Source organism: Aethalodelphis obliquidens, unplaced genomic scaffold, assembly GCF_003676395.1.
Source record: "Aethalodelphis obliquidens isolate GAN/ISIS:26980383/991018 unplaced genomic scaffold, ASM367639v1 scaffold9, whole genome shotgun sequence".
In the NCBI taxonomy this organism is placed as follows: Eukaryota; Metazoa; Chordata; class Mammalia; order Artiodactyla; family Delphinidae; genus Aethalodelphis; species Aethalodelphis obliquidens.
The window spans coordinates 38,518,185-38,538,808 of NW_020837953.1; the positions used below are offsets into that span (position 1 = coordinate 38,518,185).

Consider the following 20,624-nt stretch of genomic DNA (forward strand, 5'->3'; position numbering starts at 1 on the left):
CCCCCCCCCCCCCCCCCCCCCCCCCCCCCCCCCCGCCTTCTGTTCCCTCCCCTTCCGCTGCACAGGCCCCTTTCTGCTCTTCCTGACTCGTGCTCCCTGCTCTGGGCCTTTCCCCTTGCTTGTCCCTCTGTCTGGAACGCTCTTTCCAGCTCTTTTCAGACCTTCTTCAGGTCTCTGACGGATCCGAGAGGCCCTCCCTGACCACCCCCGCTGAAGCAGCCCTGCCCTTCCCATTCCTCATTTTCCTGTCCCCTTGGTCACCGCTGTGTTCCTTTCTTACCCGCGTCCCCCACTGGAGGTCAGCTGCATGCAACCACAGGCCTTGCTGTCTTGGTCACCGCTGTTGTCTCCAGAGACGGAGCAGGTGCCCAGTAACCTTGTAGAATCAATGAAGGACCCGCCCTCACGGCCCCTGGTTTTGTGTCCTTCCTCCTGGCCTCCCAGGCTGGGTCTTTGAGCCCCCAGACCCGGTCTCAGTGAGTAAGAAAAAAAAGTGCCCAGTACTCGTAGCCGTTGTGTTTGGATCTCTTGGGCATAAACAACCTCGCAGAAACCCAGCCTCAGACAAGGTCACCGGAGGCCATGATGAAGTGGACAGAACAGGCCCTGTATAGTTTTGTCTAAGCACAGAGGTCACCATGCCACCCCCAAAGTACCAGGCATCCCCCCCCTCGCCAAGTGAGGAACTGCTACTCTTTCACCCCACCGTAGAATTGCCGAGCTTCCTGATCCAGAGCCAGCCCCAGCTTCCTTAACCCTCCCCAAATTACCCCTCTATAACCCAAATCCTATGACAGGTTCTTTCCAACACCTTCATCTCTGGAGGTCCTATGGTCCCCCAGGTGTGTGTCCTCCCTACCTCGGCGACCAGTTATCCGACTCGTCCACCCACGGGTGCTGCCCGTGGGGTGTTGACACCAGGGGAGATAGATCTGGGTTTTTCTGGATTCAAATCCAGGTTTCTCTTGATCTTGATCTAGTCTTTTTACTTACAGGATCAAAATTACCTGATTTCTATCACCGTGCCACTGGCGAGGCCCTTGGGATGCCACGATGGTGTTATCAAATCTCATGTGCCCCCTGTGCCCTAGGTGGGCTTTGTCCTCACTGTTGTCCTCATTTACAGATGGGGAAACTGAGGCCTGGAGGGGAAGTCCCACCACTGGGGTTCCTCCAGCTCTGGAATGCCTGACTCTTTTGTTTTGTTTTTGAAAAATTTTAAGGCTGTACTTACAACTCTTTTCATTTAAGTGTATGTTATTTTGTTTATATACCGTTTTCACCAGTATTAAGACAATAGGATACTGTGTGGCTTACTTGGGACCACTTGTGAACAATAATTCTTCATTAACAAAAAAGCTTTTTAATTGAAGTATTGTTGATTTAGAGCGTTGTGTTAATTTCTGCTGTACAGCAAAGTGATTCAGTTATACATATATATACTTTCTTTTCTTAAATATTCTTTTCCATTATGGTTTATCACAGGATATTGAATATAGTTCCCTGTGCTCTACAGTAGGACCTTGCTATTATTTATCCGTATATCCATACGGTAGCTCACATCTAATCCCAACCTCGCACTGCATCCCTCCCTCAACCCCCTCCCCCTTGGCAACCACAAGTCTGTTCTCTACCTCTGTGAGTGGAATGACTGATTCTTACCCACCTGTCCTACCACCCTGGGACCTCCAGACACATTAGGGGTGGAGGCCACTGGTGGGCACTAATCAGTGAGGTCATACAGGTTAAGGTTGAATGGCGTCTGCAGAACAAGTTCTTGGAGCTCAGTACCCAGGAATCAGAGCCCATACCCCAACAGCAGCTCTCCCTGTGTCTGTGAACCGAGCTCAGAGAACTCCTCCAAGTTCACGGCCCACCTCTTGGCCCTTCTTGCCCACCCGGAGCTCAGCTCTTTGTGCCAAGGGAGTCTCAGCTGTTTCACATTCTGATGAGACCGAGCTCTGGAATGCTCTGACTTTCCTGCTGAGAGAAAGAAGTAACTCGGGTCTGTTTGGAAGAAAGTCTGCATTGTGGGGAAATAAAGGGAGAATAAGACTTCTCTATGTGCAAAACACTAAGCCATGGTTTTGCACCTATGAATTTAAACTTCAGGCAACCAGAGACTTCTCTGGTGGTCCAGTGGTTAGGACTCTGCGCTTCCATTGCAGGGGGCACAGGTTCAACCCCAGGTCGCAGAACTAAGATCCCATGTGATGGGCAGTGCGGCCGGGAAACAAAACAAAACAAAAGAAAAGAAAACAAAAAAAACTTCAGGCAACCATGTGAGTTTCTATGATGATTCTCACTTGATAGGTGGAGAAATAGGCTCAGAGGAGGCAGGTCACATGCCCGAGGACACAAAAGTGACAGGATCTGGACTTGAACTTGGGTTTTGGATCCCAAGGCTGGTTCTCGTCCCCCAGTTCTATAGTTGCCCTGGATTTCAAGATGCTGGGCCAACCTAGGACCCCCTGTCGGAGACAGAAGGGCTGGGGCTGGTGGTGGCCGCTGCTGACCTGTCCACCTCTGTTCCCCACCCTCGCTCCCCAGGCTGTGTTGGAAGCACGTCTCCTCCCTGAAGGTGGCCAATGAGCCCGTCTTGGCATTCACGCAGGGCAGCCCTGAGCGAGAGGCACTGCAGAAGGTAATGGGAGGGTGGGGGGCACCCAGTGGTGTAGGGCCTGGGGCAGAGACGGCCTTCAGCAGCCCCCATGATACCTCTCTGTGCCGACAGCCACCCACGCCCTTCTGCCTCTGCTCCCAGCCACGGGAGGAAACTGGGAATCTGGGGAGAGCTGTGCATCTGGAGGGGGGTGGGGGACCTAGGAGCAGCAGGGTGGCAACCTGGGTCTCTTTGGGGTGCCAGGTCAGGGGTCATAAGTCCACAGATATTTTATGCTTAAACACATTTTCCCGGGAATTCCCTGGCAGTCCAGTGGTTAGGACTCTGCGCCTTCACTGATGAGGGCGTGTGTTCAGTCCCTGGTCGGGGAGCTAAGATCCCACAAGCCGCAAAGCCGCGAGGTGTGGCCAAAAAAAAAAAAAAAAAAAAAAAAGAATTCTCCCGTTAATTGCCAGTGTTCTAAAATTGTGAGATTTCACATAAATTTCAGACACGGGTTTTTAAACCTTTTCTCTAATGGGAAAACCTGGCAACACTGGCCTTACCTTCCTGCAGGACAGGAAGTGACAGTGTGGGAGCCGAGTCTGCCCCCGCCCCTGGGGAGCAATCACAGCGTCTCTGACCACAGACCCCGCCCAGCCCCCTCCTCATTTCCATTCCTTCCTGGGCATCCACCTTGGCAGACTCTGCATCGGTGTTTTAGGCGGGGAGTAGAGGCGAAGGAAGTGCTCATCTGACCTCTCCTCCTCTCCCCAGGCCTTGAAGGAGCTGAAGGGCCGGACGGAAGCCATCCCGTGCGTGGTGGGGGACGAGGAGGTGTGGACTTCGGACGTGCGGTACCAGGTGTCTGTAAGTCCAGTGGGCGGGCAGGGCTCAGCCTCTCCCCTGAATCTGGGGTCTGTCTCGGGCAGCACATAAGCATGCAACATGGGGTCTCTGCCTCCAAAAGGACTTAGAGTCCCTGCAAGATTTTGAATTCCGTGCACCGGTATAAAACTTCCAAAGGCAGTCTTAGGGGACTCGCGTAAAAGGTGCCAACATTGTGCCTGCCAAGAAGTTAAAAACAGCAGCTGTCCCCAGCTTTGCCATCGCTTTGGAAAAGTTGACCCGCTCACCAGCCTAGGGAGTAGGGAGCAAGGATAGAATCAAAGAGAATCCTTCCGTTAACAGGTACACACTACTATATATACAGTAGATAAGCAGCAAGGATTCACTGTCTAACACAGGGAACAATATTCAATACCTTGTAATAGCCTGTAATGGAAAATAACCTGAAAAAAAATATGTATAACTGAATCACTTTGCTGTACACCTGAAACTAACACAATATTGTAAATCAACTATACTTAAAAAACAAAAAAAAAAGATAATCCTTCCAAAGAAAGACAGTCACCAAAGTCCTGGTCTGTATTTGGGAACCAGTGGTCTAGCTGACAATGAGCTCAGCAGAGGTAAGCACCCAGGGCGTGGCCAGGTGTCACCTCCTCCTAGAAGCCCTCCTGTTGGAGCCCAGACTCCAACCACAGACACATCTGTTGAGACCCTGTCCCCTCTGCACAAGCTCCTCCCTCAGTCCCTGCCAACCCCCTTGGAGGCTGGAAGAGCAGGAGGTTAGCTGCCCATTTTGCAGATCAGGGGAGAAGCTCAGAGACAATCAGTGACCCTCCTGGGGTGGCACAGTTAGATACGGAACAGGGATGATGGATGCAGTTTCCCCAGAACCATATCCCCTTCATTTTGATTCAAGTGAATTCATTCACACCCTGACTTTGTCTAAAGGGGATTTCAAAGCAGAGTGTTAATTAGTATATGGCAGCAGGATAACATTCTTGCTGTGACCTGCTGGTCACAAAATCCTGAGGCCCTAGGCACTTGCTGGAGATGGCCACAGACTTGCCTTTAGGCCTCCTGGTCTCCAGTGGAGAGGAGAACACATCATTTGCCCTAGTCAGAGTGTTCCTGAAATAAATCCCCCACTGTGTGGTAGGAGAAGCACAGCCATTTCCGATACTGGGCCCAGAGAGAAATTTCTCCTGAAAGTGTCAGAAGGACACAGTGACGTGACAGATCCCCGCAAGAGTCACACGTCTCACGCACGGATGTTTCGTGGGGCTGCTTCTCACACACTGTCGTGTGGGCTGAGGATGTCACCAAAGCCCAGTGCCTGAGGATGCCCAGAGGTCGCCCTGCAGGCCCCATGGCCACTGCTGGGGTGGGCTTTCCATCCAGAGCTCAGGCTGCAAATCGATAGCTGGTAGCTTTGTTTCCAAAACCTAAACATGGGGCAATTTCATGTACAAATTCAAATGTCTGGTTTCTCTTGAGAGAAGGAAGATGTGGCCACACAGTGGCCTTCCTGTGAGCCCGCATGTGGGGTGACCCTCTAGCGGCTCCAGTCCCCAGCCCAGCCCTCTCCACTCATCCTTCTTGCCTCTCTGGCCCTGGCAGGCCTCTCAGAGCCCCGGCCAGAGCAGTAGCTGGTCTGTGTGTCCCTCCTGCATTCTCCTTAAGTCTTTCTCTCCGCGGGGATTTTGCTGGATAATGGGACAGCAGTAAGGCAGCCTGCCTTTCCTAGCAAGTCGCTGGGAGGCATCTAGTCTGGTTTGACGGTTAAGAAATGGCACGCATACTGCTGCCAGTCTGTTCAAGAGTGAGAGTGACATTCTTTGGTGACAGTTGGGGATCTTGACCAGGACTCACGGCTGAATGGAAGTCTGTGGTGCTTCCCTACAAGGTGGCCTGAGGGTGAACCCCTGGGTCTGCTCCAACCCCAGGCAGAGGCACCACCCCATCCCTTTTTATCCCTTGTTATGGTCATGACAGTTTTAGCCCAGAAAGGCTTAAAGCAAATATGCACCTTGGCTATGAACAAAAGGGAAGTGTATGTGTGTCTTTGTGTGTGTACACACATATATACGTTTTTTTTTTTTAATTAATTAATTTATTTATTTTTGGCTGTGTTGGGTCTTTGTTGCTGCACATAGGCTTCCTCTAGTTGCAGCGAGCAGGGGCTACTCTTCTTTGCGGTGCAGTCTTCTCACTGCGGTGGCTTCTTTTGTTGCGGAGCATGGGCTCTAGGCGCGTGGGCTTCAGTAGTTGCGACACGCGGGCTCAGTAGTTGTGGCTCACGGGCTCTAGAGCGCAGGCTCAGTAGTTGTGGCGCATGGGCTTAATTGCTCCGTGGCATGTGGGATCTTCCCAGACCAGGGATCGAACCCGTGTCCCCTGCATTGGCAGGCGGATTCTCAGCCACTGGGCCGCCAGAGAAGCCCTATATATACGTTTTGATGTTATGGATACATAGGGAGTTTCCAGCTTTGTGCAAATGGAACCAGTTGCAAAATAAATGCCACGGTATGTAAATGAAGTGGTTCACTCTATGGCATTATTAGCTAGAAACCTGTTTGAAGTTGGAAAACAGTTTCCAAAAGGCTGACTTTAGCTGTTTCTAGGAGGGGTACTTGTAAATCATGATAATAAAACCCACCCATCCATCCATTCATCCATCCAAGCCTCCTCGGCCCCAGACCTAGGGCTGGGACACAGCGGTGAGCATGGCACACGGCTCTGCCCTCATGGTGCTGACCTAGGGGAGAGTGAGATTGGTGTACATGTCAGCAAAGAAACAAACAATTCCAGATGGTGAGAGGGGCTGTGGAAGGCACAGGTGATGGGCTGGAGATGCGAGGCCACGTAAGACGAGGTGGTCCACAGGCCTCTCTGAGGAGGTGACATCTGAGTTGAACCCCAGGGATGAAGATGGGCTGGGGACTCATCGCCAGCAGAGGGGTCTGTGGGTGCAGAGTCAGGAGGGGGCTGGGTGAGCTGCAGAACAGAGAGGAAGCCGGTGGGGCCAGAGGATTCGGGTGTGGTTCTTTTATTTATTTATTTATGTGTTTATTTTTGGCTGCGTCAGTGAGTCAGTGAACGGGGACTACTCTTTGTTGCAGTGCATGGGCTTCTCACTGTGATGGCTTCTCTTGTTGCAGAGCACGGGCTCTAGGCTCGCGGGCTTCAGTAGTTGCAGCACGCAGGCTTAGTAGTTGTGGCTTGCGGGCTCCAGAGCGCAGGCTCAGTAGTTGTGGTGCATGGGCTTAGTTGCTCCGCGGCATGTGGGATCTTCCCGGACCAGGGCCCGAACCCGTGTCCCCGGCATTGGCAGGCGAATTCTTAACCACTGTGCTACCAGGGAAGTCCCACGTGTGGTTCTTGTTGGCTGTGGTTAAGAGCCTCTTCCAAGAGCCCAGGGAGCCATTGGAGGGGGTTAAGGAGGGTGAGACCTTCCGGAAAAGCCCATTGCTTGCTGGAATGCTTTCTGATTTCAGGACAGAGGAGGGATTAGGAGTGTGGGCTTGGCAGAAGAAGTGAGTCTGAACATAGATGTTTGGAGGGCCTGGTTCCCCTGGGCAGCCAGGGAGCTGGGATGGGAAGGAGGGTGGAGGGCCACGATGAGGAGCCCACAGCAGGTGGGTGGCCTGGGAGGCCGGGGAACAGCTTGGAACAAAGCACTGAGGGTTCCATGCGAGGTAGAGAGGCTCAGTGGGCGTCTGGGGGGGCCGTGTCCGCTCAAATTGATGAGCTCCTCGCCTGCCCCCATGCGGTGAGCCAGGGCAGCCTTTGAAATCGTGTGGTGCTGCTACCTGAAGGATGCTGGGTCCAGGGATGGGCACCTGACCCCAGCTGGGCCAGTCGGAATTACCTGCCCTGGAAACTTGGAACCAGCCACAAGCATCTTTCTTTGCAGGGCTGGGAGCTGTGGGGAGGGCATTGAACACCTCCCCACAGAGGATGAGAGAAACTAAGGAAGCGGGTCTGTTGAAAGATGCAGGACCCCAACTCTCAGAGGAGCAGAGGCAAAGGAGAAGGAGCCTCAGGGTTTTCAGGCTGGGCCTCTCGGATCTTCCCAAGACCCAGCTGCATCCCACCCTAGTCACCGTGAGGAGGCCCCTTTCTGCCCACTTGCTGGTTATGTATCTTTGAGCTGCTTGACCTCTCTGTGCCTCAGCTTTCTCATATGTAAAATGGGGTAACAATCACGCCACGGAGGGATGTCGTCAGGGTTCAACGGATTAATCCGTGTCAAACACTTGGTGCCTCTGCATGTGGGAAACTGACTAATGTTAGCTTTGACAGTAACTATCAGTGTTCCTTAACCAGGGGCCTGCAGCTAGTTCATGTAAAAAAGAGCTAGTTAAGGGCTTCCCTGGTGGCGCAGTGGTTGAGAGTCCGCCTGCTGATGCAGGGGACGCGGGTTTGTGCCCCGGTCCGGGAAGATCCCACATGCCGCGGAGCGGCTGGGCCCGTGAGCCATGGCCGCTGAGCCTGCGCGTCTGGAGCCTATGCTCCTCAACGGGAGAGGCCACACGGTGAGAGGCCCGCGTACCGCAAAAAAAAAAAAAAAAAAAAAAAAAAAAAGCTAGTTAAAAAGAAGTGAGAGGCAGAACTGTTTTTAACCACTGGAAGTTGTTCACTACCTTGTCAAGAGACTTTCTGCTAACCCACCCCAGTTCTCACGCAGGTGCCATGTGGGGTTTTGTGATATCACTGAGTCCTGTCCACAGGCAGGAAAGATCCTGAGGGGTCCACACAGCATCTTCCGTTATTCCTGATGGATTTCTCCACAAGGCGGTTTAGGGGCTAACGGTGGGCTAGGGTGGGAAGCTGGGCTCCAAGCCCCATGATGACGTTGGCCTAAGAAACCCACCTGCTTGGAGTTTATGAAGCCAGGAACTGGCATGTGCTTTGGACGGATCAGGAAACTCACAGGTCTCTGATTTAGGGGAGTGAAGGGCTGGCCCTTTTGCAAATGGGCTGAGCACACATCTGTCCAGATGGAGCCCTGAGCAGCATGTGCAGGGTTAAGGGGGCGGGCCCAGGGCCCCTACTCTGACGGTTCCGAAGATGGCCTGGGGCAGGGGTCACCCACAGAGGCATCCTAGAGCCCCTGCGGCTGGATCCGCAACCAGAGGGCCCACACCTGGAGTGTCAGCACAGCCTGGGGTCTGCAGGCTCTGCAGGTCCACACGGGTGTGTGCCAGGTGTCAGCCCAGAGCGGCTCCCACGGCCTCGCTCACCTGGTCTCTGTAACCGCCCAGAGCCCGACCTCACCTGCAGCTCCGCCGGCCTCCATGGCCACTGCAGCACCTGAGTATTTTTCCAGACACTGGGATTTTGATAACGCCCTGGTGGGCACTTCCGGTTTTCGTTTCCCATACCACCTCACTGACCTGGCCACGTGTCATCCTTGGAGCCCTGGCATTTGGGGCCGTGGCGGCGTGAGGGCAGGAGCTCTGTTACCGGGATGTATTGCTGACTTGGGGTGTCTGCAGTCCACTGGGATTGGATGTGCTGAATAGAAGGGCCCGGGTCCCCAGCTTGGATACAGGATACAGGTGACCATGGCGGGGAGGCCACTTTGCACTCAGACCAGACCAGTGCTGCCCAGTAGAACGTTCTGAGATGACGGTGGAAATGTTCTGAATCTGCTCTGTCCTCTTCGGCAGCCACCGGCCCCACGTGGTTATTGACCACATGAAACCTGGCTTGTGCCACGTGAGTTGAAGTTCCAGTAGGCACGTGTGACTAGCGGCTGCCTTATTAGACAGGAAGGCCCTAAACAGTCCATTGGAAGACTTATAGGTGGCGAAAGTGCTGATAATTATGGTGTAAAAAATAGGTCGGGAAAGAAGTGGTGTTTCCCCCGCCTTGTTGCCCAGGCTGACATTCAGCACTGCTGGGTTGTCTGTTGGGGTTTCATCCCTTTTAGACGAGTTAATCTGGGTCCCAAGCACGGGCCTCGAGAAGCAGTTGCTCTGTTCCTTTAGGGCCTTGGGGGGTGGCAGAAATCCTGAGTGTTTCACAACGCAGTGCATCGCCTAGGGCCTCCCGTGGTGACAGCCCACCACCGAGCCTCACGCCAGACCCAGGTGTAAGGGCAGGAGCTATGTTGGAGGACTTTTCACCTGTGACCCCATTTGGTCCTCCTCTCCGTGCTTTCCCTGATGGGGAGACTTGGAGAAGGAAAGTCAGCTTACAGAAAGCTGCACAGCTAGTAGGGGGCAGAGCCGGGATTCGAACCTATGTCTGACCCAAACGTCCATGCTTTCCCTCAAAGACTGTTCTGTTCATACCTTTCTCCTGCACCGTGAACCTTCCAGAGCTCATCAAACAGCAGGTGCCCCTGCTGTAACTCTCAAGGTGGAGAGGTCAGCATGGGCCTGGGCGATTGGAGAAGGCATCATGGGGATTGGAGGGCAGAGAGCAAGTGGCCTGGAATGCCAGCTCTGAGCCCGGCTCCATCCCCACCTGCCCTGGCACCTCCCTCCTGGACAGCGACCTCACTCTTCTCTCTTCTTTCAGCCCTTTAACCATGGACACAAGGTGGCCAAGTTCTGCTATGCAGACAAGGTGAGTCCCTGGCGACTTTGGGGTTGGGGTGCTACCCTGTCTTGTCTGGTTAGTTGCTGCCATGGGGGTAGAGGTCAGTCACTGCTCCCCTCTCGAGCCATGGAGGGTGGGGGTGTCCGGGGGTGGCTGGCACTGAGGGCGTCCCCGGGCACGTGTCTTTGACGGGGCCAGGCGTGCCGGGGTTACCTTGCGCCTAATGAGAGCTGCCTTGGCCAGGGCTGGGACATCCGCGCACATGCCCCTTGTGAGACTACCCTGATTTAGGGAGGGGGAGGGGGGGCTGGAAGGCTGAGTCAGGGAAATTGGAGGCATCGTGGATGGGAAGCCAGGCAGAGAATTGGCATCAGGGAGGGCCAGCGAGAGGCCACGGGGTCAAGGCGCTGGTGTCACGTGGTGATGAGGGCAGTTGGCAGCTGGGATGCCAGCAGCAGGTGTCTGTCTCTGGCTGCAGTTCTGGCCTGGCAAGGGCAAGGTCAGGCCCGGACCTCAAGGGCTGGAGGCTCTGGACAGCGGGTTCAGGAGCACCAGGCCCCAGGAGTAAGAGGAGGCCCTGATGAGACCACGAGAGAGAATGGAGCAAGTTCTTGGCATGTTGCCCTACCTGGCAGGCCCCTCGGACGCCTCCAGACTGTAGCAGGGCAGGCTCGGAGCCTGGGGCAGCCCAGCTGGCCATGGGACATGGCGTCTGCCGCTGTAGGGGGAGGGGGCTGAGGGCCGAGGGAGCCAGGGGTCTTCCATGGGTGAAGAGTGACCTCCAGATCTCTCCTCCCTCCCTCGCTCCTCTGGGACCCTTCCTGCTGCAGGAGGAAGCCCCCAACCTTTCCCTCTTCATCAGGCCCTGCTTCACAGAGCCATCGAGGCCGCCTTGGCCGCCAGGAAAGAGTGGGACCTGAAGCCTGTTGCAGACCGGGCCCAGGTCTTCCTAAAGGCAGCAGATATGCTCAGCGGGCCACGCAGGGCAGAGGTCCTGGCCAAGACCATGGTGGGACAGGTGAGATGCCCACTGGCACAACCGGGGATGTAGGGGAGGCAGTCGTACCCCATCCAATTCAGCAGGCGTCAGCTGAGTGACTTCTGGGTGCCCAGACCTGCTCTGCGTGCGGGAGCCCAGGAGGTGTCCTTGAGGGACCAGGCCTCGGAGAGGGGACAGACCTATATACTTTGTAGACAAGGTGGATTGAACTACGCTTTGCGTGTCCTACTCTGGAAAGGGCCCCTCCCATCCACTTCTGTCCCCGCCCTGGGCCAGGCCCTTGTGCTTTGCCTGGACTGACAGTTGCCCTACGCGGTCCTCCAGGCGCCATGAGACCTCTGCAGCCCTCAGAGCGGTTTCTGTGACGCCTGCAGCAGGTCACTCTAGCCTTAGGAACCACCGAGATCTCTCTCTCTCTGACTGAGGGTCACGTCCCAAGTCCTGAGCCAGCCCCTAGAGCCCTTCCATTCCCACCTCTGTCCAGCTCACCAGCCGCTCTGCCCGTTCCTGCCAGGCCATCCCGCCCATGATGTCACCAGCCTGGACCTAGCAAGGCTCCTGGACACCTCAAGCATCCCATCTCCTGCCTCTGCCCCGGGTCCCCTGCCTGCAATGCTCCCTGTCTTCTCTGCCTCATGAACTCTTTAGCTGTCAAGGTCTAGCCCAGATAGCGCCTCCTCTGTGAGGCTTCTAGAACCTTCTTAGTTCATAACGATCTGTCCTACCTCTGTGCCCGCCCCCCTTCCCCAACATGCTGTTCCTCTGTCGGTTATAGCTCAGATTCCATTGGGGTGTAATGACTTACTTTGTGTTTGTTTCCCCTTTGCAAGTTTTTTGGGCATTGTGATCACATGCTAGTGTTCTCTGGCTTCCTGCGTCTTGCACCGTGTCTTCCTGGAGTCACAGAAGTGCCTGATAGATGTTTTTTGAGTTGAATGCATGTTGAGCCGGGGAGTGGCATTAGCAGTTGAGAGAGGGTTAATTTCGCCTTAGGGGGGTTGGGTGACCCCAGCGCTCTTCCGGTTCGCCATCACGTAGTGAGAGCGCCCTCTGCTGCACGGAGCTGGTATGACAGCTCCACACCCGGCTAAGCGTCTCCTGATTCAGCAGAGCCCCTGGGGTGGGTGTCGGGCTCCAGAGTGTCCCAGGTGAACCACAGCTGGGCAGAAAGAGGCGCACACACTCCAAGACCAGGTGAAGGTGCCTCTTTATTTGACTTAAGACTCAGGAGCTTGTAGGAAGCATGGTGGCCACGCAGAGCAGGAGGCAGTGTGTCTTAGCTCAGCTTCCCCTGCTGTGCGTCCTGAGCAGGGTTAGCAGCTGCCAGTGACCCAAGGAGGGGCCGCCCGACCCGAGAAAGCCCGATTCTTGCTGCCCAGAGTCCCTTCCTCACGGCTCACGTTCGCCGTCAGGAGGAACAGACAGTCTAAGGAAATGTTTACAGTCCTCAGGTCTCCTGGTTCTTGGCCCAAATGCACCTGCAACCCAGTGTCACCATGGGCTCAGGGTCCAGTGAGTGTCAGAAGAGGGCTATTGGGAGGCACGTCCTCCACCACTGACCCCCCCCGGCCCTCCCGCCTCACAGGGGAAGACGGTGATCCAAGCAGAGATCGATGCCGCGGCCGAACTCATTGACTTCTTCCGATTCAACGCCAAGTTTGCTGTGGAGCTGGAGGGGGAGCAGCCCATCAGTGTGCCGCCCAGCACCAACAGTGTGGTGTACCGGGGGCTGGAGGTACCCCCAGGTGGTGGAGCGGGGGTTGGGGGCTGCTGGAAGCCCTGGGCTTGGCCTCACCACCTCCTCCCTCCCCAGGGCTTCGTGGCAGCCATCTCCCCCTTTAACTTCACTGCGATCGGCGGCAACCTGGCGGGGGCGCCGGCCTTGATGGTGAGCTGTGGGCAGCAGGCGGGCGTGGCGGGAGCGGGTCATCACTCCCCTGTCAACAGACAGGAGGCCACGTCAGAGCCCCTGGGGTCCCAGCCCTCGTCGCGGGGAGAAGCACAGAAAGTGGAGGCAGCTGGGGACTGTGGAAAAGACTTGGGGGTCAGAGGCTGGTCTGGGTCCCAGCTTTGTCCCACTCTGTCTGGGTGACCCCAGGCAAGTCCCCGCCCTCCTCTGAGGCAGTTTCCTCACCTACAAAGTGGAAGTAAAAGAAAAGCTTACATTACAGGGTCATGAGGAGCAAAGGAGGCCACGCTTGTGACGCATCTAACGCCAGGCAGGTCTGGCCCGGCGCGGGCTTAGCGTTATACAGGGGCTGCTACTAATGATGATACTTACAGCCCACCTTTGAGTTCCTGCTCTGTGCCTGGCGACTTATTTGTCAGGGTTGCAAGGCTAGCAAATGACGGGATGGGTACGGATCTGGGCTTGGTCTGTCTCTGGGCAGGTGGTCTCGAAGTTGGTGGGCTCCACTGTCGTTATCAGGGTGAAGGTGGCCATCGGCTCCCAATCGATGGGGGAGACGCAGCCCTACCCGCGGAGGTCCTGGGTGGCTCGGGCCACAGCAGGAGGAGGGCTGACAGCTGTCGGGCAGCTGGGTAATCTGGAAGGGTGCCCGTGCACAGGGCCATCCTCGTGCATCTGCACTCAGACGCACACACACCCGGCACCCACGTGCCCTCGTCCAGGACACGTGCAGACAGAGCCCTGTGAGCACTTGCCCAGCCTCGCCCCGTGAGCACCCAGCGAGTTGGAAACACCCAGAACAGACCTGCCCAAGGGGTGCTGGCAGGACCAGTGGGCACAGGCTTCCGGAGGAAGGGAGGCTTTCGTAACCAGAGTGTGGGAGCAGACAGGGCAGGGTGTGAGCTCACTGACAAGGGCTTCTAGGGCCTGGTGTGCAGCACCTGGGCACCTGTAGGAATGGGGCTGGGTAGGGGATATCCTGGCCTGCATGGGGTCCTGGTGGCTCCAGGTGAGGGATGACCATGCTTCAGGGTAGGGTGGGAGTTGGGGCTGGCGGCCCCTGACCTCATGAGTCATCACTGTGCCTCCCGGGCAGGGCAATGTGGTCCTGTGGAAGCCCAGTGACACTGCCATGCTGGCCAGCTATGCCGTCTACCGCATCCTCCGGGAGGCCGGTCTGCCCCCCAACATCATCCAGTTTGTGCCAGCTGACGGGCCCACGTTTGGGGACACTGTCACCAGCTCGGAGCACCTGTGTGGCATCAACTTCACAGGCAGCGTGCCGTAAGTCCCCGAGGTGCGGTGGGCAGGGTGGCCTGGGGACGCTTACCAGACCTCGTGACCTCTGTCCGGGAGCTGGGGCTGTGAGCCCAGAGGTCAGGTGCTGTGTGGCCCTGGGTGAGCCACTTCACCTCCCTGAGCCTGTTTCTTCACCTGTATGACAGTAGTCATGATTCTTACCTTGCAGAGTAATCGTGAAGGCCAAACTAGTTAATGGACAGGAAGGAGTGTGACAGGCTGGAAGTGGCCTACAGTTGTTTAGTGATATGGATTTCGATGCCACTACCATCCCTGGAAAGGGCACAAGGGAGCTTGGGATAAACTGGAGGAGGAGAGTCAGGAAGGCTTCCTGGAGGAGGTGGCATCTAAGCAGACGAGTAGGCCAGGCAGAGGTGGAGGAGAGCGTTCTAGGAGGGGGAACAGCATATGCAGAGGCATAAGGCTGAAGCTGTTGGGCTCTGGGCTGTGGACATGGTCCCGTGGGGCTGGAGTGTGGAGCTGGGGGCCGAGGGTCAAAGGGTGGGGGCAGGATATGGTTCGATCACAACTGCTCATTCACTCACTCACTCAGCTGGTGTTGATCGAGCCCCCATGTGTACCAGGCTCTGCTGGTGCTAAGACTGGGCAGTGAACACGTGGACTGGGCAAGGGCCTACCTCTTGGGGGATTTAGTCTTGTGACTATAAGGCCCCATGAGCCTGCTAAGGTGTCTGGACTTTATCCTGAAGAGGATGGCAGCCACGGAAAGTTACATGCAGGGGGCGTGGCTTAATCAGACTTCTTTTGTTTCAAACAGGGATTGCAGACGGTAGCTCTCCAGTTGGCCCTGGCAAGTGGTTCTGTGTTCTTTGACTCCTAATAGGGATGGACCAACCTTGTACCATTGGGACAGTTTCATGTAAAAATCCAAATACTGGGCCTCTCTTAAGAACCTGGTCCCACTGGGCCTGCATTTCCATGTGGCACCATTGGCTGGAGGCGGGTGGGAGGTCTCTGGTTCCCCCCGTCCTGACAGGCCCTGGGCCTCTGCCTACCTGGACGGCCTCGCTCATTCTCTGTCCGGCCCCTCCGGGCCCCTGCGTGTGCAGCCTCTGATCTAGATGATCGCTCTGGCTACTCTGAGCACAAGTCTCCAGTGGGTAGAAGCAGGAGACAGGTTAGGAGGCGTCCACGTCCCGGGAGGGATGGTGGGCGCCTAAACTCGGGTGGAGTCGTGGGAACGGGGTGAGGTGGGCTGATTCAAGTGAGGAAGTATCAGGGAGACTCGATCACCTGTCTGTGGGGTCAAGGTTGGGGGTGTTCAGTGGGAACATCCAGGCTCGGGGCAGGAGGTGGGCATCGTTCACCAAGGTGGGCAACCCAGACGGCTGGGCACCTGGGAGCCTAGGGAAGAAGATGAATCACATGGTGGTCACTTTGAGTTTGAGGTCCCCATGGGCCATCTGGGTGGAGATGTTGGGGTCTGCACTCCGGGCCTTCCAGGTATCCTAGGGACACCTGCGGTGGCTTCTCGCCCTCTCTGCCTGGCCTCAGGCTCCCTTGCAACAACAACCCCTGCTAAGGTTTGCCGGGTGGCGGTGGCAGCGTTAGAATTGCTGAGGAGGGCTGTTTTCCAAAAGGCCCGCTCTGCCAGCCACGGGCCCCATGGGTCTCTGCCTATTAGCGGGTGGAGCGGGCCTGGCCCCCATTTGCCATGCTCTGATGAGCAGCGGGCTTAAAGGTAGGAAAGTCATAAATTAGTATTAGTGTCGCCAGCTCCCTGGTGATTAGCATTTTTATTGTTTTGTGGTGCTGAGGTTGGTCACACTTGGAGCCCAGGGAGGAGGTAGGGGCCTGAGCTGCCTCTCCCAGGACCCTCTTTGGTTCTCTGGAGCCTGGGCGTGAGCTCGTGGTGCCCCTCGCAGACCACGGTGGTGCCTGTCCCCCATCAGGCACCCATAGCATAGCCAGCACTGGCCCAAGCGCTTGACTCACATTAGAGCCATCACAAAACAGCCCTGCCAGGTGGAATTGTTCTTTCCAGTTCCCAGACGTGGCACGGAATTTGAGGCTCACAGAGGTTAAGCGATGGTCGCAAGATCACACAACCGTGTATGCCTGAGTCAGGACTCAAGCCCGGCATCCCCTGGCCTCAAAGCCTGGCCCTTCTCTGCACTATCTTGCTGCCAGGCCTCCCCTTGCTCCCTCCTTGTAAGCCCAGAATGCAGTCCATTTCCAGCTGCTACCACCTGCTCAGTTCCCCATCCCCATCCCCATCCCCATCACCACCACCGCTGTGACCCCTGCCCGCCTCCTGTGGGGCTGCTGCCCCTAGCGCTCCTCCCTGGGCTTTCCAGCCTCTTCCTCTGCTAGGGCCTGCTCCCTACCCCCCAGGCCTCTCACCCTCTCAGGTGCCTGAGCCCGGCTCCCTAGTCACTGCCCTGTCCTCTGGTTTTAGAACCTTCAAACACCTGTGGAAGCAGGTGGCCCAGAACCTGGACCGGTTCCACACCTTCCCGCGCCTGGCCGGAGGTAAGGGCCCTTCTCCCCGTGCCCTGCCCTACAGCCCTAGGGACCCCTCCCTGCCCTGGCCGCCATGCAAGAGAAGGAGGCGGAGGTGATGCCCCCAGAGGTGGGGCGGCCCTGCAGACACAGAGAACTCCTTCAGGGTAGAGCCCCTGCTCTGGCACTTATACAGAGCATTTATGCCTCAGAGTGTGCAGTTTTTCTTCCATTCATCCATCCATCATTCAGCAAGTAAATTATTAGGTATGTTCACAGGCACTTTTTGGACACTGGGGATGCAAAAGATGATGAGACCCAGAGACCCAGCCGTTACGAACCTCTATTCCAACAGCGGGAGGCAGACAGTAAACAACTAGATAAATGATGCCAGGGAGTGAGAAGGGCTGTGGATAATTAAAGGAGGGCAAAGAGGTGACAGGCAGGGACCCTCAAGGGCTGGGCGTGGTGGGACTGTGACTTAGGGTGGCTGGTGGGGTGGGAGGCCTCTTCAGGGAGGGAACATTTGAGCTGAAACCTGAGCAATGGAAAGAAACCAGCTTCGCAAAGGTCCGGAGGATGGGCCATCATGGGCACCCGCACTGTCCGCTAGAACTTTCTGCAGTAATGGACATGGGCTATATCTGTGCTGTCCAATAGTATAGCCACTCGCCACGTGTGGCCGCAGGGCACTTGAAACGTGGCTGGCATGGCAGAGGAAGTGAAAGTTTTGTTTCATTTAATTTTAATTAATTTGAACTTAAATAGCCACGTGTGGCTGGTGGCTACCCTGTTGCACAGCCCAGATCTAGGCCAAGGAAATGGCAAATGCAGAGGCCATGAGGTGGGAATGAGCTTGTGTTTGAAGAAACAAGGCCAGTGTAGCTGGGGAAGGGAGGGAGGGCGGGTGGCAGGAGATGGGGCTGAGAGGTCAGCAGGGCCAGGTCTTGTCAAAATAATAATTTTCCCACAAAGAAACAGTTTCATGGTCAAGGACATTTGGCGTGCACCGTGTTTAAAGTACAATGGATTCCTCACCTGCAGGACTTCTCAGAGCCTTTAATGCACTAATATATGCATTGCTTATCTTCGAGAGCAAAGGCTGATGTGCAGTGTTTCCCAAACTCTTTGGACTACACAACCCTGTTTTGACAGAGGACCCCCTGGACCATGTTTTTCATGGAACACACTCCGGGAAGATGCTGAGACCTCTTGAGAGGGAGGGCTGTCCAGGCTCACACAGTGCAGTAATGGCAGAGCTGGAGCTGGTGGTTCAGCATTCTTGCTCCTGGGGGTGAAGTGGGGGGGTCACAGGGAGACTGGACCCCACGCCTGAGCGGGTGGGAACTTTGTAAAATTTTATTGAAGTATAGTTGATTTTATAATACTGGGTTAATTTCCACTGTACAGCAAAGTGATTCAGTTATACATATATATATTCTTTTTCATATTCTTTTCCATCATGATTTATCACAGGATATTGAATCTAGTTCCTTGTGCTATACAGTAGGACCTTATTGTTATCCATCCTATATATAATAGTTTGCCTCTTAAGCTGGTGGGAGCTGTGATGGGGGTGTCAGGGCAGGTGACCCTCCTCAGGGCCAGCTGTTGCATCTCCAATTTCCAGTTCCCCAGTGTGCCCCAGTCCAGCCTTCACGAGATGGGGGACAGTGAGTCCCTTGTGTGAGCTGTCCATGGTTTTCTGTTCTGTCTCCTTCCCACCATCTCCCTGAGGGAGAGAGACCGCTACTTACTCTACCGCTCCCCCCCTTGAGTATGAGACTTTAATCTCTCTGTGCCTCAGTTTTCTTGTCTTTAAAATGGGATAATAATGCGAGGTTGCTGTGAGGCTTCAGCGAGACGGAGCTCGAAGTGCTTTGACCCGAGTCTGACAGTTAGTGCTTTGTAACGAGCTGCTATTAGCTGATGTTTAACCGAGTGAGGAAACCGAGGCCCGGAGGGTGGAGTGATCTGCCGAGGCTCCCTCATGCCAAGGAGATCGAGGAGGGGTGTCCCCACCGTGGATCAGGCAGAGGGGCCAGCCCTGGCCGTGGACCTGGGGTGGCCCCCTCTCCTCTCGCTGGGTGGGGGTCAGGGGAAGGCTCAAAGGAAGCCACGCCCACTGCAGGGAGTGGACCAGCTTTGGGGAGCCTTGGGTTCTGGTCCTTCCTCTGCCTTTATGTTGGGCAGCAGCCCCAGGGCTCAGTTTTCTCATCTGTGAGTTGGGGGAGCTGGTCCTGATGCCCCCTGGTGCCCTTCGCCCTTGCCTGGGCCTCCGTTTTCTCATCCCTAGGGTGGGAGGACAGGCCTGGCTGATCAGTTTCTGGGAGGTTGTCGGGCTCCGACTCTGCCTTCTCGTGCCCTTGTCCTGCCAGTACTGGGGCTGGTCGCAGGGCTAGTGTAGCTGCGGACGGGTGTGGGCAGTGCGTCGGGCCCCTTGCTGGCCTGGGGAGCCCACCCCCTCCTCATGCTCCTCCACCGCCCCGCCCCACCCCTGAAGAGTGTGGCGGGAAGAACTTCCACTTTGTGCACCGGTCGGCCGACGTGGACAGCGTGGTGAGCGGGACCCTGCGCTCAGCCTTCGAGTACGGCGGCCAGAAGTGCTCGGCCTGCTCCCGCCTCTACGTGCCCCGCTCGCTGTGGTCGCAGATCAAAGGGCGGCTGCTGGAGGAGCGCAGCAGGATCAAAGTGGGCAACGTGAGTGGCGCCGGCCTCCCTGCCACGGCCCAGCGGGGGGCTGATGGGATTGGAGGCTGGTGGGGGGGTGCGGGGAGGGCGCTCCCTTTGTCTCCGACTCTGTCTCCTCCCATGTCTCTCTTGCTTCCAGCCTGCAGAGGATTTTGGGAGCTTCCTCTCCGCCGTGATTGATGCCAAGGTATGAGCAGGAAGCAGGCCGTTCCCGGGGTCCCGTGCCTGGACTGGGTGGGAGGGGTAGAAACAGCTATAGGGGCGACCCAGACCTGCTGCTTCGAGCAGGGCAGCCTGATAGCCACGCATACACCCGCACCACCCCTGCCAGCTCTGAAAAGGGTGGAGGCATCCGTACCCAGAGGGCAACTCGCCTCCCGCACACCCTGCCCCAGGCTCGACAAGACCCCTTTAAGTGCCTGTGTTCATACGCACACGTACAAATAGGCCTGCGCACCGCATGCATCAACCCAAACGCGCACGTACATGCACAGCCACGAGCACGTTCATTTAGATCTCTGAGCGGGAGCATGCCTATAGATTCATCCACGTGCACACGCACGCCCGCATGCACACGTATCCTACACAGAAGCATTCGTGTGCAGGTTCACATGTGTATATAGGCACCCTTGTGGGTCTGCACGCACAAACACATACACATAACAAACACATCCATGTAACGCAGGCATACGTGTGCCTACGTACGGAAACCTACAAGTTCATGGCCATGCATGTATATGTGTGCTTGTGATGTTTGTAGTTGTGACACACACATACGCACACACACACAAGCGCGCACATCTGCCCTTGTCTCTGCCCTGGTTCAGCCAGGCCCCGACTTTTGCTGTCAGGGCCCCCTCCCCCCCCCACTTCAGAATTTGGGCCCTTCAGGGGCAGGTGTTTGGGGTGAGCGTCGGGGGGCTGCTGCTGGGAATGGCCTCCAGCCAGCCCTTGATGCCCCCTACCCCACCCCACCCCCACAGTCCTTCAGCCGCATCAGGAAGTGGCTGGAGCACGCCCACTCCTCGCCCAGCCTCACCGTCCTGGCCGGGGGCCAGTGTGACGACTCCGTGGGCTACTTCGTGGAGCCCTGCATCATCGAGAGCAAGGACCCCCAGGATCCCATCATGAAGGAGGTGATGGGGGGGGCGGCCCGGGGCCGGGAGGAGGCAGCCTCTCCCCCGAGCATGGCACACGCACAGGGCCCTGGTGCTTCACGGGGCGTCATCCCATCTCACAGATGTGGAAAGCGAGGCCCT

At 56.3% G+C, this 20,624-nt stretch overlaps 1 protein-coding gene across 1 annotated transcript in view; it reads left to right on the forward strand.

Moving 5' to 3' along the window:
* Nucleotides 1–20,624, forward strand: part of ALDH4A1 (aldehyde dehydrogenase 4 family member A1) — a 32,461-nt gene that overhangs the window by 7,570 nt on the left and 4,267 nt on the right. The window contains exons 2-12 of the mRNA XM_027109982.1: nt 2,551–2,644; nt 3,380–3,472; nt 9,983–10,030; nt 10,866–11,021; nt 12,589–12,738; nt 12,817–12,891; nt 14,009–14,196; nt 16,631–16,704; nt 19,178–19,374; nt 19,505–19,552; nt 20,349–20,501. Coding sequence (XP_026965783.1) covers nt 2,551–2,644; nt 3,380–3,472; nt 9,983–10,030; nt 10,866–11,021; nt 12,589–12,738; nt 12,817–12,891; nt 14,009–14,196; nt 16,631–16,704; nt 19,178–19,374; nt 19,505–19,552; nt 20,349–20,501 — 1,276 coding nt within the window. The remainder of the gene's footprint in view (nt 1–2,550; nt 2,645–3,379; nt 3,473–9,982; nt 10,031–10,865; nt 11,022–12,588; nt 12,739–12,816; nt 12,892–14,008; nt 14,197–16,630; nt 16,705–19,177; nt 19,375–19,504; nt 19,553–20,348; nt 20,502–20,624) is intronic.